This window comes from Acanthopagrus latus, chromosome 15 (assembly GCF_904848185.1).
Source record: "Acanthopagrus latus isolate v.2019 chromosome 15, fAcaLat1.1, whole genome shotgun sequence".
Taxonomy (NCBI): domain Eukaryota; kingdom Metazoa; phylum Chordata; class Actinopteri; order Spariformes; family Sparidae; genus Acanthopagrus; species Acanthopagrus latus.
In genome coordinates this window covers 27519287-27546085 of record NC_051053.1, presented here as the reverse complement: position 1 = coordinate 27546085, position 26799 = coordinate 27519287, and the positions used below count along the sequence as shown (strand labels likewise).

The 26799-nt window shown below is 45.6% G+C and overlaps 2 protein-coding genes across 2 annotated transcripts; both read left to right on the top strand.

Moving 5' to 3' along the window:
• Positions 1-7238: 7238 nt before the first annotated feature.
• Positions 7239-11772, top strand: LOC119034127 (D(1)-like dopamine receptor). The gene is made up of 2 exons (XM_037124876.1): positions 7239-9138; positions 9266-11772. Exon 2 carries the CDS (start codon positions 9329-9331, stop codon positions 10841-10843), a length of 1515 nt encoding a protein of 504 aa, XP_036980771.1. The 5' UTR covers positions 7239-9138; positions 9266-9328; the 3' UTR covers positions 10844-11772.
• A 7968-nt stretch (positions 11773-19740) lies between these two features.
• fgfbp3 (fibroblast growth factor binding protein 3) lies at positions 19741-25134 on the top strand. Its single transcript, XM_037124315.1, has 3 exons — positions 19741-19864; positions 23519-23798; positions 23996-25134. The coding sequence occupies exons 2-3, from the start codon at positions 23524-23526 to the stop codon at positions 24438-24440; spliced, it is 720 nt and encodes a 239-aa protein (XP_036980210.1). The 5' UTR covers positions 19741-19864; positions 23519-23523; the 3' UTR covers positions 24441-25134.
• The last annotated feature ends 1665 nt before the right edge of the window (positions 25135-26799 follow it).

Genomic DNA, 26799 nt, shown 5'->3' with positions numbered 1-26799 from the left:
TCAGCCCCGGTTCTGTTTTAATAGCTTCCTTTCATCGGCTTTAAATTGTTTTGGTTGGCCATCATAATTCAGCAGCCTCTTCAGATAACAAAGAACCGACATGAAAACAGAAAAGGACATGAACTGACAGCCACCCAACCAATGGACTCGCACCGTTTGATGGAAATTTTATTTCAACTCGGCTTTTTTGTCGTTCTGACGCCTCTTTTGACTCCTTTTGTGCAAATTACAATAACATTACTACAGACGGACAGATATAAGAGCGCAGATGGCAGAATAAAGGCTGGCCTTGTACCGCGCTGCAAACCACAGATAAAGTAACAACTTTACGTTTCTTTAGATTTGAAGTTTGACCACTTGGTTCCTGTAAGACAAAGATCTAATTTCAGCCCCAAATTCTTGTGTTTGGAGCCTCAACCACAGCTGGAAAATGTCTTGACACCTCCCAACATCTCATATACATGTAATGTTGACATGATAGGACAGATTTGGTTTGTAATGTGGTCACAGGTTGTTTGCACCCTGTCTGGTCGAGCTCATGGTTCCAACTTCAGTAGACGCTGTTTCGCAGTGAAGCACCTGAAATGTTTTTAAGAATTGGAGAAAGAGGTGATTAACTTCACAGTTGTGGCCACTTCCAGAAAACCGACATTGGAGAACATGTTCCTTATAGATAAAATAACATCAACCAAAGAGGAAACACACACAAAAACATCGTTTCTCGAAGGAGTAATGTTGATTCTCTGGATTGAAAATATAACCACACCCCCCTCCGATGATGTCATCAAAGGTACAGGTGTTTCAGCTTTGACAGGTGACTGGAAACACTTCACTACAAAATCACAATCATGTTGCATGTTTGCAACCAGAGCGACAGAAACTGAATCCGACCTGAACCTGAACCGTTCTGAACCGAGCTTACATCACAGCTTCAGACGGACATTTTTTACAGTGTATCCGTCTGTCCCTGCTGTAAAAGCAGGGCAGACTGTCTGTGTGTCTTTGTGTCAGTGTTGTTGCTGAGTGCAGTGACCTGGGGTTACTCTCCCTCTCTGTTCCCGTTAGGGTAAATATCCCTCTATTAGCAACAAGTGGTCTGAAAGCTCTGATCCTCTCAGAGCTGCTGGCTGCTGGAAGCTTTTAGAGAGAGATAAAGAGAGAGCAGCTCCGTCTGTTCAGCCCTCACAGCCGCGAGAACCGAGGCACCGCCTGGACCTGCAGATTCCAGCTACCGGTCGTTATGTTGATGTTTAAACAGAGCAGAGTTTCACATAGCTAATGTCTGCAGACACAGTATGTGAGACATGATGTGTGCGACACATCCACACACTTTACTTCAGATGGAAGCCCACAGACACGCAGCAGTGTGACACTTCAGGATACACAGCTCGATAATTCTCCAGAAACAACCCAGTATCCAGATTAAATGTCGGGAAAACAGGGGTTCTTTGGGCTCAATTTCAGTTTAATAACTTTTGGTCAGGTTTAGGAGAAGATCATGGATAAACTCAACAGATATCCCAGCTTTGATGCCATGAACACGTCTGGAGACGTCCCAACATCTCAAAAATATCCTGGATGGTCACCAGAAACACTTGGAGACATCCCAGCATCTCAATTAAAATATCTTGATCTCATCCCGACACATAGTTGGAGATGTCCCGGAGTCTCGTTCTGTTGCCAGATACACGTCTGTTGATGTCCTGATGTCTCGTTAAAAACATCATGTTTTGCTGTCTTAGCAGAAGTTTTTATCACGTGACCAGCAAACCTGCTCTGCCAACAACTACAAGCTGTTTGCTTTAACTCCATGTGAACAGAATAAAGAGCTGGTGAATCTTTTGTAATTTAACTCATGACTTATATTAAGTTATATCACACAATGGACGTGGACGTTCAGGACGAACCAGCAGCGACCTGTAGCTGATCCTACAACAGTTGATGAGTTTGTCTGAAGGCCTTTTCTTCCTCACAGACACTGTTGAACTTTGTTTGACCCTCCGCTCCTTCTTTAATAATCCATGACACAAACACAATCACAGCTTCAAAATGGCTCCTGTCTCTTCTTACTGTAAATATTTATGACTGAGGTTTCCTCATCTTCCTGTTACTCAGACGTCCACTCAGCGTCACTGTCAGACCTAAAAGCCTGCAGTCGGACACTTAGCTGGGACAGCTCCCTCTCTGTCGTCCTCTTTTGGTCTCTATCTCAGGTGTCTGTCCTACTCTGTCTTTCGTCTGGAGCAGCCGTGTCTAAACTTACAGTCCACGTCCTCCATGTCGAGCTTACGTTAGTCCCTGCAGGTCGCAGTAAGAAGCAAAGGATCAGTAGTGGAGTGTTCACAACGGAAAAACTGAAGAGCTGTGAAGACAACATCAACGTGTTGTTAAATTAAAGAGGAATCAAAACACGTCACAGCTTTATTAAATATTGTTTATTTAAAATCCTCACAAAGCTAATATTATCAACAGAATGTGAAGTAACAACTTCTTTGTGCTGTGTTGCAGAGATAGCCACTGAAGTTAGCATGCTAACCAGCTAACCTCAGAGGTGACATGTCTCGTCTCATCTCTGGAGTCATATTCATGGTCAGAGCTGCTGTAAATCGCCTCTGTAGTGCATCCCATGTTTTCATACCGACTTCTGTCACTCTCAGAGTTCAGTCCCAGTCTGGTGTCCAGACCTGTTGCCCGCGGTGATTCACCTGATCTGACTTTCATGATTCAGACAGGGATCCCACCAGCCGACAGTGCCACTTAGCTCCAGAGCTAACGGAGCTACTTGCTAACTGTAGCTAGCCAAAGATAGCTACAGCAAAGAGTATGTTGTTTGAGTAAAGTGTCTTTTCTCTGATCCCATTTAGTTCTTAATAGAGCAAAAGTGTTAAATAGATTCTATCAAAGATCTTTGTTCCAAAAGTCTACACATACTTTCCTCCAACTATTTATTCAACGTCTTTATTCAAGTAAAAGTAATAAAGTACAGGCTCTGAAATGAACTCAGAGTGTCAAAGTAACAAGCCAACAGCTTCAACAGTTCACTGAAATAAGTCTGTTTTTCAAAATGTGAGGAAAAGTCAAAGCTGTCAGGAAGTGAAGTAGCTGCAGATACCTGAAAGTACTTTTATTCTACTAGTATGTGTCACTTCCCTCCTCTGAACACACACATCTTCCTTTCTCAGCAGCAGCCAGAGGCTACAGACCACCTGTGTGTGTGTGTGTGTGTGTGTGTGTGTGTGTGTGTGTGTGTGTGTGTGTGTGTTTCTCGGTGACCCTGCCATGTGTTTGCTGTCAGACAGAAGGATTTATGACTGGACCTCTCTCTCTGTCTGTGGTTATCACAGAGGTGTTTTCTAACCACAGGATACAAACACAAGTCGAAATGGAAACAACACTAACACAAAATTTTGGAATACAGTTAAAAGTCTAGCGATGTGTTATTGTTATTGTCGCTGTCGGTCCGAAGCCTCCCTGTGAATCTCTAAATTCACTTTTTCACTTGAAAACACACAAAAGACTAAAAATATCCTGACAGTGAAGAGTTTATAGGAGTCAGAGCCAACGTGGCCGATAAAAGCTCTCGACTCTAAGAAACACATGAACCCTGAAAACTGGGATAAGATCTAAAACAAGCATGGCTGCCACAGTAACACACACACACACACACACACACACACACACACACACTTGTTCTCCAGGGTCATCATCCCTGCAGAGTTCAGCGGCGGGTCAGTGTCGACTTTCTGTTTCTTTCACTGCTCCTGGCACTCGTCTCTCACTCACTATTTTTTCTTAACGTTTTAAACGATGGAAACTAAAAGGTGCATGTTGTAAACAAACTGAGGCACATTTAGTTTAATTTACAAAAGCAGGTGACAGACTGCGACGTGATGGATCGTCCTCCGGATATCAAACATAATTAAAGCCTGTGGAGGGTAAACTTTGCTGCCTGCGACGTCAGAGAGAAAATCCCACAAATTAAAGTAACTACAGGTTTATTTTTTATTACACGATCCGGTTTTCTTCACAGTGCAACCCGTCTCCTCCAAGGTCTTTATAGTTTACACTTTGAATCCAGTTTCTCTTTTCCTTCCTTTTAATTACAGAGTGGCGCTCGCAGGTGAGCCGCGCCCTGCCGGCCGTGACGCTCTGTTTATGTTAGCGCAGGCAGAGACGTTCACCTTTCAGATGAAGCCGCTCCGGCGAGTTCACAGCGTGGCGAGTTCGTACAAGTTCAACTCCACCGCAAAAACACACACAGACACACACATGCACAAACAACACAGACGTGCACACACACACACGCAAACAGGCCTTTAATCTAACAGCAGGTACACAAGCTGGTTAGTGGAAGGAGCTCGAAACACTTGTGTGGAGTTTATTTAGTGTCAGCGCAGTGAAGACGACATGGATGTTTTCTTCTGTGGTACTTCTGCACATGAGTAAAACCCAGAGATGAGCAGCGGTGTGCAAAGTGTCCAAAAGAAACTTAAAAGTCAGTGACATGGTCAAAACTATTATTTTATTGTGCTACTCCTTTGGCTCCGATGCAGCATGCAATCTGTAAAGTAACGAAAAAGTAAAAGTTTGCAAACACATCAGGTACAATGAACAAAATCTGAACGTGTGTAGTGTTTCCCTGCGCTGGTACAGCTGTTGGCATCGTTAGCAACATGGCTACTGCTAGCAGCTAACTCTGATCTCAGAGTAAAACAGTCGGTCGTATAAATACGTCGGCAGCTGTTGTAGAACGGAGTCCCGGTTGCTGTGGAATTGTTTCTTCTTCTTTTTCTTCTGCAGTGTGGATTTTTTTCCGCAGTTATTCCGGTTGTTCCACCGTCACCTGGGAACAGTGACCGGGGAAATCAGCGCCTCCTCCTTCATGCACTTTGTCTGTGTGGGTTCCAGGACACACATCAACATGTTACACACATCTCACCGTGACGTCAGGATTTACTGCTGAACACGACGACTGTTGAGTCCACGAACACCAGGCGAGTGCACGGCTGCTCACACGCGCAGAGACCAAAACGACTCTTATTCAAAGAAACTCAAAATAATATACACAAAGACAAGTGTATAAACACACACACACTTACACAAACATCCCACACACACACACACACACTAATCAGTTGCTCCTCAACAGTCAAACCAAAACAGTGATTAGAGTTTCAACTCTTCACCTCGGCGTCATCAGATCTGCAGGTGAGGAGGAGACGGGTCGCGGTCGCACCCCATCAGCCCGCCTGCGTCAGAGATGACTCTGCCTTCACCTCGCCGCAAGGTGCACGGCAACACACACACACACACACACACACACACACACACACACACACATTAAATGAGCACATGTAAAAACAAGGCGTACAGTAGCAACCACAAGGAATGGAAGTTAAAAAAAAATCAAATTGGAAAGTTCAGGAATGACACACACACACACACACACACACACACACACACACACACACACACACACACACACACACACACACACACAGATGACAACACGCTCATGGCGGCGTACACTGTAACATACAAACAGGCCAATAAACACTGACACTCAGGTTTGTGTGTGCGAGAGGTTTTTATGGAGGTTCATGCGAGGACAGATTCATTATCAGGCTCCGGGGAAACATTGTAATCAATGTTTTGAATCCTCGGGAGGAGAAGTGAAGCTGACGTCCTGCCAGTAGTAGATTACAGTTCATTTACTGCGTTCACTCTCAGTTTAGGTACATTTAAAAGACGAAACCTGAGAGTGAACTTGTGATGATGCACGAGTGATGACGGTCAAACTGTTTTGCATGTTTTAACCCGTTCCAGCTGCAGCAGAGCGTCTTCTCATCAGACTGTAGATTGATTCCTGCGAGCGACTCGAAGGCTGAGTGATCAAACAGTCGGCAGGAAGTGATGTCAGCAGTTAACACTTCTGCAGACCACAGGTACGTCAAAGTCTGTACGTGGTCGTACCATTCTGACGAAATGTGACATCACGTTCACTTTACTCGTTTGTTAGGAGACATACTGAGAGGTGGAGGGGATGATGGTGGAGTTTCAGGAGATGAAGCTCACAGACGGAAACCTTGAGCTGATCTCCAGCCGCGTTGTGGCGACAGAACCAGGTGTTTTTAATGAAAGATCTCGGAACAAAGAGGCACATTAAACCGAACCACGATGTTTTCTGTAAGTATCTGGTTAGCTAACATTCGTCCTGTGCACAGTTCAGTATGTCTCTAACATCACTGGAGGTCTTTAATGGCACCTGTGGACATTTCCAGCCGTCGTTGTGGCGATAAAAACAGGCATTTTAGTCCAAACCATGATGTTCTCCTTCGCCATTCTGTCAGCGTGACAACACAAGACATCTAAATGTTTTTAAAAGGAGACCTGAGTCCAGCATTCACTCATCTTCATTGGATTTGGTGTGAAATCTGTTTCTTTAGCCTCTAAATGTTCTTCCATGTTCTCCTTCACCAGCTAACAGAGAGCTCACAGAAAGGTTACCAGACGTATTAAAGCAGTTTATAATTACTCTACTTTCCTGTGAACCATTTTCCGAATCATTGTGTCCGCTACCTCCCCACATGTGCAGGAAGGATGAGTTTCATGTTGTTACCCTGACAGCTCTCCTTTGTTTCTACTCCACAGTTTAAAATACATATGAACTCATGAATAAAAGGTGAATAAGTTGAGTCTTTGTGTTGGAGCATCAAGCTGACAGTAGACACGTGGCGCCACCTGGTGGCCACATGTGTTTTATAACAGCTCATCAATCAAGAGGAGTGAAACTCTGCAGGAGGATTTTGAACAGTTTTGCAGCTGCAGTCGATTCAGTTCATTCAAAACTTAAATTATAGGCTTTACAAAAACTTAACTGAGTCGCAGAGTTCAAGTGAAAGTTTTTCTACTTCACCTCACTGTGTTTCCACAGTTAAACGTGTGTGGCTTCCTTTGTTCAGACGTACCTGATGTGTGAATGTGAGGACGTGTTAGGAAACCACAGAAAGTAAAAGCCTCTTTCAGCTCGGAGCATGAAAAGCTGCTTCTCTTCACAGCTCAGTCCGGCCTTGACTTGACTGAGTGCTGCTGACTCGCAGTTAATACACCTCTGAACAGTTAATACACCTCTGAACAGTTAATACACCTCTGAACAGTTAATACACCTCTGAACAGTTAATACACCTCTGAACAGTTAATACACCTCTTAAAGCATAAAGCAAAGGCCAAACCCCTCGATGAACTGAATCCTCTTGTGACACGAAGCCTTCACCTTTTCATTCTGTGTGACTGTCAGTTCATGTTAAACTCTCCTGGAGTTCTGGTGCCTTTTAATGAAGCAGCTGATACAGAACACATCGAGTGCTCGAGCCAGCAGAGGGCGACCTCACGACCCACAGACTCTGAGATCCGGTTCAGAAGCCACATTGTTCATCACTGGATCGATGCTGTTCAAGCAGCACTTGAGCTCACAGAGAGATTAATCTTATTGAATACTGTTTGATTAGAAACTGGCAGAGAACTGATGCCAGAGCGCGTCTCAGTCAGTCCGCGAGGATTTTAGAACTGTTTCACCGTCAAATCGTCGAGTGCATGACGGCTCGCTCGAGAACATTTTTATTGTTTAATGCCGACAAAACTTCAGAAGAATCAGCCACAGCTCATGTTCACTGCTTCACATCCTGAAGAGACAGTGAAGAAATGTGAAACATGTCTGTCCATGTTGGACGTCCTGAGTGCAGAATGAGCCACGCGTGATGTGTCAGCCTGGATATGTGCTGCTCCACAGCTGCACCCGCTCGGTCATCAGCAGCTCGATTAAACACACATGAGGCTAATTAGCAGCATCACAAACACACCAGCAACACAACTGCAGAGCTGTGAAACACTAGCCGTCTTTCCACAAAACATTTAGACGACTATCACATCAGAAGTTTTATGGAAACAGAAACATTTGAAAGATGTCCTCTTATTCAGTAAAAACACTTTGTACACTCCCTTGAGGTGGTGTTTGTCTTCTGGAAAACAGAGTTCACGTGTAAGACGTTTGATGAAAACAGATTTGCAGAATAAACGTTGAAAACATGAAAACATGTCTGTAAGCAGTCGTCACATGTGGACCGATGAGCAGGATGAACAAGTCATGGCTGAAGACTTCTCTCTGCACTCGTCTGTCCTCCAGCCTCTGTGGCCTGCACCGCCTCATCCTCTCACCAAGGCAGAGGTCATTGTGAACTTCCAAAAGTTTGCATAAAATTCACTCGACATGTTCTGGAAACACGGCTGCTGATAAATAAAAGACACACTGTGTACTTTTTGCACATTAACAATGAGTCGAGTCACATTGAATTCCACATTTGAACCATTAAGTTGTAGAGCTTTAAGGTAAATATCTTCATTTTACTGTCAAGAACACTTTTCTCTTTGAGCTCCAGAGTTTGAAGGACTCATCAGGTCAGTTTTAATCTGTGAGGGACAGAAAATTAAAGAAATGTGATGAAACGACTTTGTTCAGAGGCTGTGGATGTTTTTCAGTCTGTGTGAATGAAACATTCAGTATTTTTCTTCACCGCCTCAGAGGACAGGCGGAAGTCAGGACATCGATCCTAATGACAGAGTGCTGCCTTCAGGGACACCAGCATGTTGTGTGAGTGAGAAGCAGAAAACAGGATCGCTGATGTTCATCTTGTTGTTATTCTGCTCTGTTTGTGGCGTTAAATCCCACCAGCAGGAGGACAGAGTGTCAGACTGAAGGACAGCCAGCTGCTGCTGCTCTGCTGGTTTATTCATCCTGCAGATCCTGACAAACATCTGTTCGTTATCTCTGACAGTTTGATTAATATTTCTTTCTTCGTGCGAGAAAACGCACAAAAGCGGCTGCGCGCAAATTACGCACACACCACGCAGGTTTCCCTCTTCGGTCCTGATCTCACACTCATCGTTCTGAAGCCGTTTTGCTGATTGCGCTCCTCGCTGACTTCCATGGCAGTAATCTGTTACCTGTGCTGAGGAGGTAACGAGCCTCCGCAGCCACAGAGAGCGAGCGCGTCACAGGGAGAGACTGAGTCCACCATGAGTCACGCTGGGACAGAAGACCGGGACACAGACCTTCTCCACCCCCCTTGTGGAGACGCTGAAGTGGGACAGGGTTTATTTACAACACAGCTTTTAATTTAATATCGTATTTATTGATTTTAATCTTTATTTCTGAGGATTTACTCGCGCTGCGCTCTCCGGATCTCTCAGGATCTCCTTTTCTCTTCAGGATGGTTTGTGAGGAGGAGGAGAAGAGGAGCAGCAGGGTTTAATCTCTCCCTCCGTGGAAAATATGGAAAACTACACGACCTGGAGTAATTTAACTCAAGTTCTGTCGGAGCTGGACGGGACGAGCGGCGAGGAGGAGGAGGACGAGGAGGAGGAGGAGGACGGCGGCTCCGGAGGCAGCGGCGGGCTGCGCGTCCTCGTCGGCTGCGTCCTCTTCCTGCTCATCGTGTCCACGCTGCTCGGGAACACGCTGGTGTGCGCGGCGGTCATCAGGTTCCGCCACCTGCGGTCCAAAGTCACCAACTTCTTCGTCATCTCTCTGGCCGTGTCCGACCTGTTCGTGGCGGTGCTGGTGATGCCCTGGGAGGCCATCACCGAGGTGACAGGCACGTGGCTGTTCGGGCGGTTCTGCGGGGTCTGGATCGCCTTCGACATCATGTGCTCCACGGCCTCCATCTTGAACCTGTGCATCATCAGCGTGGACCGGTACTGGGCCATCGCCAGCCCGTTCAAGTATGAGCGGAAGATGACTCACCGGGTGGCGTTTGTCATGATCGGGGTGGCGTGGACGCTTTCCATCCTGATCTCCTTCATCCCGGTGCAGCTCAACTGGCACCAGGCCGAGGAGGAGCAGGAAGAGGAGGTGATGGAGGAGGTGGTGGCGCTGAACTTCACCAACAGCAGCAACCTCAACACCAACACCAGCACCAACACCAGCACCAACGCCAGCACCGGCACCGACGCCAGGAGCTGTGTCGCCAACCTGAACAAGACCTACGCCATCTCCTCCTCCTTCATCAGCTTCTACATCCCCGTGGTGATCATGATCGCCACCTACACCCGGATCTACAGGATCGCTCAGACGCAGATCCGCCGGATCGCGTCCTTGGAGAGGGCGGCGGAGCAGGCGCAGAATCAGGGCCACGGTGTGAACCGGAACCAGCACCAGCAGCACAGATCCAACGATGAAACCTCGTTGAAGTCGTCGTTTAAGAAGGAGACCAAAGTCCTGAAGACCCTCTCCATCATCATGGGCGTGTTCGTCTTCTGCTGGCTGCCGTTCTTCGTCCTCAACTGCACGGTGCCGTTCTGCGACCCGCCGTGTGTCAGCGACACCACCTTCACCGTCTTCGTCTGGTTCGGCTGGGCCAACTCCTCCCTCAACCCGGTCATTTACGCCTTCAACGCAGAATTCCGACGGGCCTTCGCCACCATTCTGGGTTGCAACCAAATCTGCTCAAACAACACGGTGGAAGCTGTGAACTTCAGCGACGAGCTCGTCTCTTACCACCACGACACGACGCTCCACAAGGAGGCGCTGGTCCCGGCGCAGCCGCAGCAACACCCTCGCTCCATCAACGTCGGGTCCGACCGCCTGGAGGACATGAGCGCTCAGTTTGACGAGGAGTCCATCATCTCCAACGGCTCCCAGAGCAACAACAAACTGCTGCTGCTTCCTGCCACCGTCCAGCTCGAGGACGACCCGGAACTCTCCCTGGAAACAATCACGCCGTTCACCTCAGCGGCGCGGCTCGAGAGGGACGCTCTAATACCAGGACAGGTCCACCAGGACGGGTAGGACGGTTCCGCTCTGAGCTGACTGACGGCCACATCCAAACAGGAAGTTGGGTTGTGTTGTCTTCAAAATAAAAACATGATCTTCGACATGACTGTAATTGAACTTGTCCTCCAAAATGGACAGAATGAACATCAGCAAAGTACATTTCTGCAAAACCACAGATGAGTTAGAACGTGTTCAGGTTGTAACGTCACGTTCTTTTAGGTTCAGGAAAACATCTTGGTTTGACTTTAAAATACGTGTTTATGTCACGGCAGGAAACTGTCGACCATGAGCGTGATGACACTTTTAGTTCAAATGTAGACTTTGACATTTTTTTGAAAAGTTGAATGTTTTGCAGAAATGTTAACTGTCTTTCTGACTCTGTATCCTGGCGACTGGGCTGCAGCGTTACACATTATAGAACTTTTCCCTGTTGGACGGCTGTTTATTTGCACTTATTTAAACCGGAGCAGGTGTAGTTGTAGACGTAGGCGACAGTGAGGTGGAGGATTGTCAGAGAGCTGAGTGACGGCTGCTGCAGCAACCTGCTTGTCTGAACATTTTATTCTGCAAATTTTCAGTTCTGAAGTGTTGAAACAGTCTGATGGAACATTTCCTCCCTGAAATAACGATGTCTGAATGTTAACTGTGACTGAAAGATGAGCTGTTTTGAAAAACACATTAAAATTAATGTCAAAATGAAACCAATTTTCATATGTTGCCTGGAATTAAATGAAACGAGTCGCCAGATTATTGTTTGATGCATTTTTTTCTCTCCAAAATTCCTCAAGCATTCCTGTGCTAAGCTAACCGTACGCTACATCACTGTGAAGCACCTGTACATGATAGCGAGCTCGTCTGCTAGCTCTGCAAGACCTGAACATATCGTCCAGTGATCTGTATTATCACCCCACAGACGATCGCTTTCTAACTTATCGATCAATAAACTGACTGGAGACATTTCATATGCCCCAACAGTTGTTTGTTTGCAAGGATGCAGCTGAGCCGAACCCCCCGCCAGATGTAATCTGTTTCCGGTTTCTTCGGAGGTTGTTAATAAAGATTTATTGCTCAACAGAAGCATTTAGCACCGAGGCTGCGGCTCAGGAAGCTCTAAAATATTCAGACTCTCGGCGGCTTCATCGTCTCACCGCTCGCCTTTTATTGTTCCTGGGATCAGAGGTGAGAAAATTAAAGTCATTAATAAGGAATTAGTGTGAAAGCAGAGTTTTAATATGCTGTGGAGAACAGTAACAGCTCATAAGCTGGTTTAGACTCGTGTTGTTACTGACCTCTGAGGGGAAAGTTGGCCAGGAATCAGTCACGTCGCTTGTAGAAAATGAAGATAAGGAGGTCAAAGGTCGCAGCTTTGACTACAGAGGAATATTTTAGTGTTAGCTCATCATTTGCTCGAGCTTGTGACAGGCCGGTTCTGAAAGTCCGGTCAGGTAATTTGTGATCACAGGTGATCGACCTGCCTGATTATCTGCTGTTATTCTCACAGGTATCACGTCTACATCAGCTGCCGGAGAACAAAGTGATGCCTGAGATAATGATTCTGTTTTTAACTTCCCCCAGTTTATTATCTTAATATATCTTCTAATGTTTAATTGATCGAGTCCACCAGAGTCTCAATAAGAAAGCAAAAATAAACAGCTACACCTTAGAAATACCTGGTGAGAAGTAAAACACTAAACGAGAGACGAGCTTGTGGGTTTTCTGTCCTCGTGTTGGGTTCAGTGTTTCTCTCTCTGCTCGCTCCTTTCATCTCCACTCAGTGGTGGAGTTGAAACAGGGTGGAGGCGCCCCGACCCGGCGAGAGGACGACCCGCCTGAACCCAACAGGTGTCTCCCACAGGTTCAGCTGCTCAGACTCGGAGTGCGTCATCGCAGCGCTTCTGTTTCTGGTGTCGTAGTTTCAGACTGCAGTCGTGTTCAGACGCTGGAGGAGAAACTGAAGACGAGTGTTTCTGGGTGCTGGACGATCGCTCGAGTAGTTTGACTGTAAACTTTCTCCAAGACTACTGTAACATTATTAACAGTGAAGGAAACATCAGTAATATAACAGGAGATAAAAAAAGAAGACAGATACAAGCGGAACACAGGGACGAGGCTGGACAGGTCTACAGGACGCTGACCTTTACCTCTTCATAACCTCAGACTAATGATGTCCTGAGGGCAGGTGTGTGAGCAGGTGACAGGTCAGGTGTGGGGAACTAACTGTGTCCAGGAGACGATGTGTGATAGGACAGAGTCAAGTCAGGTAACCATGACAAATACAGGACGCTGAGATCCTGACGGAGATCCTGTTGATTTGCATCACTCATCCAAACTCCTGCAGTCAGTCGGCTCCTCCCTCCGACAAGAAGTGATGGATGAAAATCTAACATCCAGGAACAGAGCGTCTCTTAACGAGAGCAGCGACTCTGTAAGAGGAGAAAAAGGTTCTTCACTCCGAGATGTCGGCGTTTGTGTCACATTACATTATTAACCATGCAGGCAGCGTCGGTCCAGAGGAAGAAATGTCAGTCGGGAAAATGAAATAATCTGGTCCAGACTGAGACACTTCACCATTACAACATGGATTACTGAAACATATATTCATGGTCACATCTTAGCTGAGCTCGTCACAGCGCTGTGTTGATGCTCTGGTGTTGTTTAGGCACAAAAAAACAATTGGTCCGTGTCAGGAAAGCTTCTTAAAATACCTGTTTCTGTTTTTGCCCTAGTTTGTCTCCAGGTGTCCTTCAAAACGTCCAGTCGCTCCTCAGACACCTGCTGCGACAGGCGGCTCATGTGAACCTGAAGCTGCTTTAATTCGGGGGAAGTTCTCTCGATTACTTACTTGAAATGCACTTGGTCACATTGTGAATTGGTGACAGCAGAATGGAGCATGAATAATACAATGAGACTGAGTTGAAGTTGAAGTTAATTAACTGTTTTAGTTCACTTGATGGAGCTCCATGTTCGTGAAGCTCTGGAGAGCTTCGGCTTGTGTTTCTGCTCACAGGCGAGAGATGAATCGGTTCTGTTGTCCTCGTGCAGCCCGCATCATAAAATCCATCACAGTGAACACAAACACAGCCGAGAGTTTTCATGTCGGAGCTGCATCTCGTCACGCTCTGCTGCCCCGGAGTCACCTGACGCCATCAGGACGAGTCCAGAAAATAATCCCTTCAAACCTCAGACTTCTAAAGACAAACCCAGAGTGTGCAGATGATTATAAAGCAGACGCAGACGGTAACCTGCTGTCCATCTGCAGAGAGACGATGAGTGTCTGTACAACATGAAGGTCACCGTGTGTTCAGGTTGTCCGTCTGTCCGTCGGGGAACAGGACAGAAAACTAAATGTCAGGACTGTAACTGCAGAGCTGCAGAGCTGCAGAGCTGCAGGACGTCTTCCAGAGGCTCAGCGGCATTTAAACCACATTTATAACTGTGCTCACGTCTCTGCACACAAGACAAGTACTGCACAAACACACACACACGCCTGTATGTTAACAAGCTCACTTCAACTTCCAACACATTTAATTATTACAAAGAGGACTGGACGAAAAGGTTTCTGTCCTCCGGTGGAGCCTGATCAGGTATTTTATATGTTTGGAGGCAATTTGAACACATTTAATGTTAAAGATGATGCAACCTGAGGCGACGTTTGTCTCGTAATTACTATAAACTGATTGATGTTCAGACAGTACAAAACAAGATGGAAGTAGCAAATGTCTCGACCGGAGAGTTGGATCCCACAGCACAGGAGAGAATGAGACTCTAAAATTAGCTTTTTAACGAATCACCGGTCTTAATTTAAATTTGATGACTCAACCTTCCTTTGTAAGCAAAAAAACCCCAAGACAATTAAAAAACAGATTATATTTTAAGGCAGTGAAGTAGCCACGATCAGTGATGTCACCACAGGTGTCGCACCCTCCTCTGGATTCTGAGCTTTCATAAAGGTCCAAAAAGTGATTCTGGGGAAAGATGCCGGTCCAAAGCATCAACAGTCAGCACATGAAGTGTATATATCACAGCTGAGGTCACACAAGACGTGAATGCAGGCGGATGATGAATAAAAATCAGAGGTGATTCTTCCTCGCTAACATACAATGACAGTGATTATTCAAACGTGTGAGTGGAGTCTTCACTCTCTCTGAGGAAGACTTGTGTGAGATCTTTAAAATGTCCCTCAGGATTTTTAGCTCTGAAACGACTGAGAAATGTAATATTTGATCATCTGGCTGGTGCAGATAACGTCTCTCCTCCACAGATCTGCTCTTTGACTCTCCTGAGCAGAGACACATTTCTCCCTGTCTGACAGTAAAACAACAAACAATCTTAGCAGCGGTGATATTTCAAAAACATGATAATTACTTCTTGATCATGTAGCACCAGGGGTTTAGTATCATCTCTCTCTGCTTTTCTTTACATTTACACTCTGAGCTCATTAAACAGCTGGTGTTAAAATGCCGTCTGCATCCAGATAATAAATCAGCCGGTCGTCGGCCTGCATGTAAACCTGCTGTCTGTCTGCATCCTCCACATCTGCATTCAGTCCACACACAGATTAAGAAGCAGCGTAATTAAACCGACTAACGGGAGATATGTCATTTATTTTTTCCTGCATCGGTCCTGAACGAGGATGCTAGGTGCTAGCTATCTTTAGCAGCAGCTAGCTCAGTTAGCTATGGAGCCAGTGGCACCAGAGTGGATCACAGGGAGGAGTTAGCAGGGTGAACACAGTCTGACAGTGGTGGATGCAGTACAGAGGTGATTTACAGCGACACTGACCAGGACTACGACTGTTTCCTGTCCCAAAGTGGTTAAAAAAAAGTACGGTAATGGATGAATAATTAGGCCAAATCCAATAAATCACTTGTAAAGAGCTTTGGATTGCATTTGACTTGAAGATAATATATAAATAAAGTTTGTTGGAGTGATGTTTTTTTAAACCTAACCGAATGTTTTTCATGCCTAAACCTAACAAGCCAAAGAGAGAAGGAAAGACTGAACCCAGAGAAATGTTTCAGCATATCTGGGACTTGTATAAATGTTCATTTCCAACATTTCTTCCTGACATTCTGTCGGTTTTTACCTCCACATCAACAAAAAGACCTGCAGCCTTCACTGCTCCACACGACACATCACTCCAACACACTTTATTTACCGGCACTGCACGACAGAAATGACATTGTTGAAACAGAATAGCTGCGTGTGAAAATAAAACCCAGACGAGCGGCTTGTAATGAATTCAAACATCTCGACCAGCTCGACAGTCCTCGACCAGCTCGACACGTGACGTCCTTTAAACATGCCGACAGAGGACGACTCTCTCAGCTGTTAATGGCTTTTCAAATGACATCCAGCTTACTCTCATCCCATTCTCCTTCAGTTTCACCCCCTATCTACTGCCCTCACACACACACACACACACACACACACACACACACACACACACACACACACACACACACACACACACATTCAGGGTGTCATAATCAGCGCAGTAATCACGGCAGAGGAGGTGACAGTGCTGATGGAGCGCCTGATTGCGGCCGCCTGTCAATGACCGTTGAAAACGCCTCTGTTTGCTTTGAAGGACTCCGATCACCAGCTCATCACACACACACACACACACACACACACACACACACACACACACACAGTGATATTAGATGTTATACTCTCCAGTCAAGGAAGCAGGAGCTGAAATCGAGCCTGAATCTGTATGACGTGAAGAATATTTACACGTTATTGATGTGTTAAGAACAACTTCTGTCCCTGCTAACACAGATAAGATCTGTCAGGTGCAGAGGTTGGATTTCAGTGCAGGTATAAAAAGAGATGCAGACTGGGCTTTTTTAATATTTAACTCACTTGCAGCAGGAATAAATGTGAAGAAGTCTGTCTAAGATATTAAATCTGAAGCTGATTTGAAAGCAGACATGTTTGTTCTTGTTCCATGTTAGTTTAGCTGTTTGCAGGTCAGATTGATGAAGTGTTTCCTCGTCTTCCTCTCAGCTCTTCACTGTGTTTGTTTCCACAAACCACCAGTAGGAGGCAGCAGAGTCCCGGCTGCAGATCTGAGGCCAACACTGTCGTCTGGCATTGTGAGGTCAATTAAATACACATTAATTAAAAAAACAAACCACAGTACAGTCACTGAGGTTGGTCTGCTGTGCCTACAGTTTATTTTATTTTGGCCGTGGGTTGCATATGGTCACTATTCATAACAAGAGATCCGTATTGAGCTTGTCAGGCTGGGGAGGTTCCAGGTCTGCAGAACTGGACCGACGGTGAAACAGCAGCCAACCAGCCGGATATTTGATGAAACCAAGGACATACGAGACAAAAGCTGCTGCTCTCAGTAAACAGTTTTTACCTTTATCCCAACATCAGTACACTCTCTTCACATTTAAGGTCAGGATGTCCTGATAAAGTGTTGAGGTCACACGGCTCCTAACAGACAGAGTTAGAACTCGCTAGCCAAGGTTACATTAATATTGCTGGGAGAGTTTTTATTTGTCTCCATCTGAGCACTAAGCCTCCAACATCTTTAACTTCAATGCATCCTGCAGGAGAATAATGTTGCTTCTCCCAGGAAGCGAAGCTGATCGCACCCTCTCACACTGAAGGACAGAAGTTATCTTTGTTTGTTCGTGAGATGTTTTCTGTCCAGGGTGAAACATGTAGAATTGTACTAATTAAAATACTGATTTCTTTTCTTCCTCGTTGGTGTGTCAAAACAGTTTTGGGAAGCAGAAAACTTCCCTGGCGTGAAAACAAACTCACATCAGATTGAAAGAGGGATGAAAAACGACTTCTTCTTCTCCACACATCATTTATTTCCTGACACTTCACAAACGATCCTTCTCTCGCTCTTTGTTCTGCCCTTCAGATTGATGCCGCTTGGCGTGAAGAGAGACGTGCACTCTGCAGCTGAAAACAAGGTGACATATTTGTTCCTGATTGGTCCAGACTGTGCGGAACGACGCGTTTGCAGTCGTTGGCTCGTCTTTTTTCTGAGCGACCTTCATCTCGCCAGGCAGATTTCTGGCAGCGTCTGCAGCGAAAAGAGCCGCACTGAGATCTCCTGCGAGTCCCGAGCTGAATGAGAAGGAGCTGGGCAGCGATGACATGGTGTCAGCAGGGGGTTAAGCTGTGACCCAGATTTCTGCACCAGTCTTTGTCCTGGAGGACAGAGAAGATTCTCCTCATTCAGATCTCCGCGGGCCGAGTTACTGTTATAACCACGGAGAGAGAGCCAGCAGAGAAAAAGTCACTCTGAGTTCTGCTGGTCGTTCATGCGACAGGTCATGCATTATTGATTTCTTTTGGAGGGGAAACATGCAAATGAGGAGCTCACCAGATTTTTGTCTGTCGTGTATTTTTTTGTTTATCTCGTTTAAACACCAGCTGCAGGTTTGAGCTGTGAAGACCAGCGGCGGCTCAGCAGGAGGTCACGCCACGTCGCTCTCAGACTCACAGCCTGTTAATTGTCTCAGCGTGAAGCTCAGAGCTGCTCAAACTGAAATACAGTCATTTAAACATACATAAAACAACGTAAAGGACTGTTCAAACATGAAAACTACCCGACCACACAGCAGCAAAACTTCCTGATGAGGTTCAGTAACGTACGAGAAACGTTTGTATGTGACGACGTTCAGGTCGACTGTGTTACAGGAAGCTGAATGAACTCACTGATGACTTCTTGTTTCTCCTCAGTGAGGTCCCATCCCATCCAAACTCATCCTGCTCCTGCAAAATCAGTTGATTTTTACTTCACCTCAGTTTCTTACATAAATATAGTTTCTTTAAACTGCTTGCACAACTGATAGAATCTGTACGGCGTAAACTAGAGCAGAGAGTCTGAAGAAGTCCTGAAAATAATATGAAGAAAACAGAAAAGCAAATTAATTACATTTTAAATACATGAGGTGTATTTATTGATGTTATTCGTCTATTATGTGAAGTCTAAAGCTCAAGAGGACGTCTTTTCTCTACAAACCTTCAGAAGGTCTCTCTGCAGCACACGATCAAACAGAGAAAACATCAAGTGTGAAGGACTGAACCGTCTGAAATGTCCTCTGAATGTTCAAACAGACAAAGAAGACGTGGTTCCGATCGAAGTTTATGTTGCATGTTCAGGTTTCTTTGGGTTTAAATGTGATGCTGTGATGTTGGTTAGTTTCGGCACAGATACCACCAGGAAAAGATCTACTGGTTTTATCACCATGAACACGGCTGGAAAACGCCTGGACGTCTGGTGAAACGTATCCAGTGGTTTCACAGGAATAAATGTAGGAACATCTTGAACAGCGGTCTCTGGAAATGACGTCTTCACCTGGTTGTGTCGGCACAAACACGGCAGGAAGACGTTCTGACTTCTCACCAGAAATATCCAGTGGTGTCAAATTTACAAATGTTTGAAACACAGTCTGAGATTTCATCACAACATATCTCAATTTGAGATTTGAGAGACGTCCAGACGCCTCCAGTGGTTTCACACTTAATGAAAACATTAAACCCAGTCTTGAACAGCGGTCTCTGGCTTAGACCTGCCGTAGATACAGAAACGTTAACTACTGCCCTTAAACTCAGATTGATGGATTTAACATTTTTCTTTTCGTCATGTTTTCACCTCAGCAACATCCTCGATGACGAGGTGAACATGTTTACGAGCTGCTGCAGGTGAAGTATTTCTACATTATCTCATGAAAGATATTTCACAGAAGTTTTTGTGTACGAGCTGTTTTGTGGAGCGTAGAAACCCGGAGCTGTCGTCACTGTCGCAGTGAGGAGCCTTGGCAAGTACGTCCATTGTCGTGTTTCGGGGGTTTTTGTCAGGAGGGCTGAATGTGGGAGGGGTCCTCGTGTGTTTTTTTGGGTGGGCAGTTCTCCGTAAAGTCCTCCTCATTCCCCGAACCCCTCCACCTCCACCTCCTCCTCCTCCTCCTCCTTTATCCTCGTCTTCTCCCCTCTTTTATCCGAGTGCTGGCGGCCCCCACATTCTCACAGCGACTCAGAGCCGTGGAGCGTCACATGGTAAGAACACCGGGCCTCTGCTCACAACTAACAGCTACACAACAAACCTCCGACACTAACCAGCTCTTATTTCTGCCTCTTCCTGCGCCTGTCACAGTAAATATGACAGTGTTGGAGTCGCTGTTTGTGCTGCTCGTCATGACTTATTGATGAGGGTGTGTGTGGTGGGGTGGGGGATTATTTTTGTTTTGCTGCAGTGCGTCTTTGTTTTTTTTCATCTCCAACAATCTGCTGTTCAAACGCTGCAGATCAGTTCCATCCGTCTTCTTTTATTTATTCCTATTTCAGAACTTAAACTTTAGAAAAGAAAAGCCTGGATATTTTTAAAAGACAAGGAATCAAACTGTTTCAAATTTGAGAAGAAATAAAAATGGATATTATCTTTTATAAATTAAAAAAAAAAAGATTAATGCAGAAATAAAGCAAACTTTCCTCTTAACAGATGAATCTTGTTTCTCAATATTGCTGCAAGAAAATTCGCTTTGGAAACTGATTCACTGAGTTCCTAGTTTAATTATACACTAAATATTGAATAAGTTCAACTTCAGATACTCGTCCGTTGATTATTTCCTTTGCTATAATTATTGTACTTTTCACTGCACAGCAACATTTCTTACTTTCTTTCTTACATTCAAACAAATGGTGCGATTTTCTAGATTAAAACATTAACGACCTGCTGAAGGTAACTTCCATTAAATCTTCCCAGATCTATGAACCAACTATATAAAACTGATAAACACATTAATGCTCCTCAGTGTAACAATCTGTAGTCGTGTACGTGTTGTTGATGACAAACGTCTCTTTCAGCTCCGCTGACTGAAGATCAGAACCTGCAGAACAACAGAAGCTGCTCAGAGACGATTTCAGACACAATAAAATAACGTTATATATTCTGATCGATGTCGTTCTGCATGATCATTTGTTACACTCACAAACTTTTCTGTGAGATCTGAGAACACGAGCGGACGCTGCTGGTTTTTCCTCCGTGTGTTTTGCTGGATAGGCCGGAGAGGACCATAATCTTTATGTCTCTGAAGCAGGTGGCAGTTGATTTGACGCTGTGTAAGTTCAGATTAGACGCCTCAGTGTCGACATTTTGCCTCTCACATGGAAGCACGCTGCTCGTTGACGATGTCTGTCCATCGTCTGATCGCCAAGCAGCAGCTGGTGGAGGAGAAACTGGTAAACCTTCAATTAAACTGTTCAGATTCGCTGGTGGAATATGAATATCAGGTCGTTTTGTATTTTAGAGCAGGAACAACGTGCACACCCAGTTTCAGCCGACAGCGTTGTTCAGGTTTCGGTGAACGAGCGCCAGTGGACCGATACTATCATCGTTTCACAGAAGTACCTGAACTTTCCTTTTAGACATTATGAGGCAGAAAGAGACGCTCGGGAGGATCAGAATCATTAAAGTCAGTTGTTTTATTGTTCATGATCCATTAAGCATCTCAGTCACGAGCTTGTGACTCGATGAAAAGCCGGAACGAGTGAAAAGATACTAGATGTTGGACACCAGATGAACATGAACACATTGATTGTATCGTAACTGAACCTGACAGAGAACTCCAGCTCGCCATCATTCTATGTTCAGTGCACACAAATATTTCTCAAATGCACAGAAATCCCTGTTAGTCAGCGACCTGTTGGCCAGCAGCTGGACCGACGCTGCTGAGCTGCTTTAGTTACGCTGCTGCTCCTCAGCCAATCAGGACGGAGTATTCCCGGTGGTATAATTCACAAAAACTCACCATGTGACAGAAAAACATTTTTATCATGCACAGCCGGAGCTGAAGCTTCCATATATTCATCGTGTTTTGTGGTTTTTTTTCGGTGAGTTTTGAAAAACGAGCAGAATAAAGACTCACATCAGTTTGTTGTTCGTCTTCAGGCTCCAAGTGTGAAAAAAGATCCCACTCATTTGTTGAAAGAACACTTCCACCGAAACAAAAACTCCTCAAAGCTCTGGAGCTGCGTGTTCTTATGATTTAATGTCATTAATGCGACTCATTATGGCGACACACAGCCTGTTCTGTTCATTAGCCGTGTTTCAGTCTGTTTGGTGTGTCTGCTCTGACCCGACGGCTCAGAGATGCACAGAATGAGGATTCTTTCATTAATAAAGGACTCTTAATAGCTTAGACTGCAAACAAGTTAATCAAAACACACAGAAACTGAGCCGAGGGAGCGCTGAGGACATTTAAATTGACTGAGATCAGTTTCATTATCGTGGAGCGAGAAAGAGTTGAAGGATGAAACGTCAGGAGAGCATCAGAATGAAAAAGGAGGCAAAGAAATCTTTGGCTGTATTTCTTTTTTTACTTGTCAGCCGTCCAGAAATTGTGAAAACGTTTTTATTTCTAGAAGAGAAATAAATCATTAACTGTGAGTTCAGCTGTAATCCTCCCTCGTCTTCGTCTCCTCCCTCCTCGTCTCCTCCCTCCTCGTCTCCTCCCTCCTCATCTCCTCGTCTCCTTCCTCCCTGCTTGTTGTCTGATAGCAGCACGTCCGGTCTGGACTCTTCTTGGGGGGGTGTTTCTGACGCTTGGCTGATTCTCAATACGTCTCTGACGGAGGCTCACTCCCCCGCTCTGCAACCATTGTTCACTTCTTTAACATTTACCACTCTGGTCGCGCCTCCCCGTGGCGGTCCGGCCTCCCCGTGGCGGTCCGGCCTCTCTGGGGAACTCGTGAAGTTATCTGAAGACGGCAGCCGATACAGTCGTCGTGTTGCTCTGACCTGCTGATATGTGGGGAGGATTTCTTTGAGTTACATCACTGGAGAAAGTGAGGCAAAGGAAAAAATTCAGTTGAAATGTAAAAGAGGATTTTATTCAGCCTGTGAAGCTGCAGTTTAATTCCTCCTGTGGCCTTGTGGGGAGATTTTTATTATCTGATGAAGAATCCCAGCTGAACATTTAATAAACTGTCTTCTTGTCCAAGCTGGTCATAAAATGTCTTTTCCTTTTGAAAGACACGAACATCTCTGTTCTGTGCTGAGAGCCTGACCGACACTTCAGACTATCAATGTTGATACTTGTGGTTTGGAGTAAAATGTCTTGCCAACTGTTAGATATTAACAAGATATTCTGCTTCTGATTCACTGAACAAAAGCTAACGAGACGTCCTGTGATGCAGATCTGAGGCGGGACGGTTTTACATGTGTAGATATCGTGATGTTGTTGGTTGTGATTGGATTGTCTCACAGGTACAAACAGGAGAAAATCCTGACCAGAATTGTTTGCCGTGGTTTTCTTATATCGTGAATGATGATTATATGATTTTGAATGACACGTTTCACCTTTCAGCTCTGATCATGTTCCAGAAAACGTGCCGGTGAAACTCTTTCACAGAAACAGACTGACGGTGAAGTGAAATCTCTCTGGAATTATTCAGAGCTGCAGTTAGCAGTGGGACGCTTCCTCTAGAAGGACTTTTCTTGGCTAATGGCTGCATTTCTTTTTTCTGGCTGTTTTTTTTTAATATAAAATGGAAAGAAAAGAAGGTGAAGAAGTGTTTGTTGACCTGAGCAGATCGACGTGTAGGTCAGGAAGTTCTGAGAGAACCCAGCTGCCTCTGAGTTCAGTCAGTGTGCCACATGATTTTAACCACCAGCTACAAGAGGTTAAAATGTCGACTTCTCTTCTCTCTCAGCCACCATGAGCGTCCTGCCGTGCAGTTTCGTCCTCCTCCTCCTCCTCTGCCTCCCCGTCCTCGGTGAGGCGAAGCGTCAGCCTGGTCAGGCCAAACCCGACAAACCTCGCCAGCCGCCGCCGTCGCCCCAACCGGCGAAGAGGCCCAGAAACCGCTCGGTGCCCGGCTCTGGAGAGCTGAGCACCAAGGAGGGCCATCGCTGCATCTGGCAGACGTCCGGAGAAGGCCTGGTGAGCCTGCTGGTGAACTGCAGCACTGAAACACTGGGAGACCCGGAGAGGTGAGAGAAGAACCAACAGCTCTGGAGGTTGTTGGTGCAGCGTCCGGGTCTGTAAACACTTCAGTTTTCTGCAGGACAGGTCTGATGAACAGAGGCAGAAAACCTTTAAGAGAAGATCTAATCCTCCCTGCTTTATTAAAACCCTTATGTCACTCTTTATTCTTGCACCTCTTCATTGTTGCTGTTTCCTTCTCCAGGTACTGGTGTCGGTACGCCGGTAAACCGGACCTCTGCCAGGCCTACGGGGTGAAGTCCAGCCAGTACTGGAAGCAGCTGGTGGGGAAGCTGAAGAAGAGGCAGAACGCCTGCGAAGGAGAGAAAGTCCTGAAGGCCAAAACCTGCAAGAAGGCTCCGAGCGAGGCCCACATGAAGCTCGCCCAGCGCAGCGGAGAGGACGAGAGGAAGGGAGGCAAGGAGGGAGGGAAGAAGAAAGGAGCGCCGACCGGCAAGAGCTCAGACGGAGGGAAGGCAGAGAGGAGGAAGAAGAAGGAGGAGGAGGAGGAAGAGGAGAAGAAGAGGCTGGAGGAGAGGACTGGGTTTGACGAGGATGGAGTGGTGAACGACATGGACCCGGCGCAGAGCTACTGCAGCGAGGGCTGGAACTCCGTCTGCTCCTTCTTCGTCAAGTTTTTTGAGGGTTGATGGGAAACGTGGAGCTGTTTGATGGAGCGTGTTCACAATCTGGACCCAACCCACGTTTATACAAGCGCCAGGCAGCTTATTTTATAAAACCCATGAGCGAGAAAAGAAGTTTATCACAATGTCAAATAGAAGGTGAAACATTTACAAATGAGGCCCTGTGGCATCTAATTTGTGAGGTTATAGCAGGGCGGAAATTAAAATCCTGGCGATCTGAATGATATAAAACCTTGAAATCAAGCTGCAATTCATTATTAACGTCGCTCACAGGCGTCAGACACGCCGACAATCTGCTGATGTGAACTCACAGCGGAGGAAAATCAAGCAACATGATATCTGGCTCCAGTTTGTCGTGATGAAACATATTTAGCTGTGTGTCGTATGAAGCTTGTTGTAGTTTGTGTTTTAGAAAGGTAAAAAGAGTTTAAACAATCAGCCGGAGATCATCGCCGACGATGTGACAGCCGTCGTATTGATAATTAGCCGATTAGACGTGTTGTTGATTCTTATTCTCGTGATGTGAAACTAATATTTTCTATAAACTCTGTGAAACTGTAAAAACAATCTGTGTGATTTGTGACGGTTAGACTTTTTTTTATACATATTTGTAAAGATGTTTTAACACTGTTTTCTGGAATTCTGCAATAAAAAAAACAAAATGCTTGAAATAAAGAGACGTTTCTGTGGTCGCACCACTGCTCAGCTCTCATCTTCTTTAAGATTCATTGTCCTGAATTTGTAAAATGTTCTACGTGTTCCTGGATAATAACAGTGAAATCAGTGTCTCAGAGCGTTTATGAACAAATATTCATTCTGCAGGAGGGAGAAACTAAATGCTCTGCCATGTTTGTACGTCTTTAAACTGATCACATCACTGAATCAGAACGCAGTGTTGTAAGGAACTCGTTTTGCACATTGTGAGCTGGATTTAGAAATTACTAAATACCCACAATACAAGAAGACAAGAACAACTAAAAGCTAACAACCAGGCTTGGATGCACCACAGGAAATCACTGGTGCTGCTGTTTCTGTGACGTGCCTCCGTGTGATTGGCTGCTGACAGGGTTAATATCTCTAAACTGAAAACTAAAACAGGACACGTTCTGTATCTGCATCAGTCAGACGTGCAGCTGTCAGTGGTTTCAGCCGAGGCCACATCTGATGTTTCATCGTTCGTAGAATATAGACGAGCGAGTCGTATCCAGTTAGTTACTGATTCCTGCAGATTCCTTCAGATCGAAGCAGGATAGTATAGAAAGTGGCAGAAACGAGCGCCGCTGCTCCTGGTCAATACTGCAGCTGCTCTCTGGATCAGACAGAAAAACTCTGAGTGGTCAGAAAGAGAAACAGCTGCAGAAGGTCGAGGTGGATTTGTTGCACATGAAACAGACTGATGGCTGATTCAGTCTCATATATTTGATATAACCTTTAAACAAATCGCCCAGTCTGCTGCCTGAGTTAGTTTCAGATTCACCTTCACTGCAGATTCAGAGGGTCTTGGGTTGGAGCGCAGTGAAGGGAAACCTAATTTTAGCCCCTGACGGTGATTCAGGATCTGAAGATGGCGGCAGCGTCCCTGACGGTGCTCCAGCGTGGTAAATCAGAGGGGAGGCGAGTCCGGAGCAGCTTGTGGCGGTGGGGTGGCCCTGACATTTACAGGATTTTGGGAACATCTTTGCGGCCTTTGTTCGCGACGCTCGTCCTGTTTGGAGCGAGCGCTCAGTATTCAAGTCAGCGATCGGACGCCGCTTTAAAAATAGAAGGTCTAACTTTGTGGTGGAACGATTCCCAAGGACGGAAAAAGAGCGAAGAAACGGGTGTTTGGAGTGCTTGGACACCTCTCAGTGGTTACCATGCCAACGGCCCGAGAGGTGGAGTGTGTGTGTGCGTGTGTGTGTGTGTGTGTGCGTGTGTGTGTGTGTGTGTGTTGTAGTTGGATCTATGGTAATCTGGCAGGATGTGTAGTCAGCAGTCTGCAATTTGTTAAAAGGGATTGTTTGGACCTGTGGGCACAAGTGTGTGTGTGTGTGTGTGTGAGTGTGTGTGTGTGTACTGGCTGACACACACACACAGGTTTTTATAAAGTATCTAAAAGCTGTTAAGATTAAACTCGAGTACGTGGAGTTTAGAAACACGTTTTTATCATGATCCAATCTGACGTCTGCAGCTCTGCAGGTAACTCAGGTGATTCCAGCCTTCACCTGCCGTCAGCATCCAGACTGTTACAGCATGTAGATGATTTTTGAATTTGAGGCGATCCTTAACAACAACAACAACAACAACAACAACAACAACAACAACAACAACAACACCGACTTCCTCCAAAAAGGTTCCTGGTCGCTGGGGAAACACCCTGCGGTGG

Bases quoted from the DNA above. Each gene is read 5' to 3' on its own strand.
- LOC119034127 (XM_037124876.1), top strand. From the start codon at position 9,329: ATGGAAAACTACACGACCTGGAGTAATTTAACTCAAGTTCTGTCGGAG.
- fgfbp3 (XM_037124315.1), top strand. From the start codon at position 23,524: ATGAGCGTCCTGCCGTGCAGTTTCGTCCTCCTCCTCCTCCTCTGCCTC. The intron at 23,799-23,995 runs GTGAGAGAAGAA...TTCCTTCTCCAG, and splicing joins ACACTGGGAGACCCGGAGAG to GTACTGGTGTCGGTACGCCG.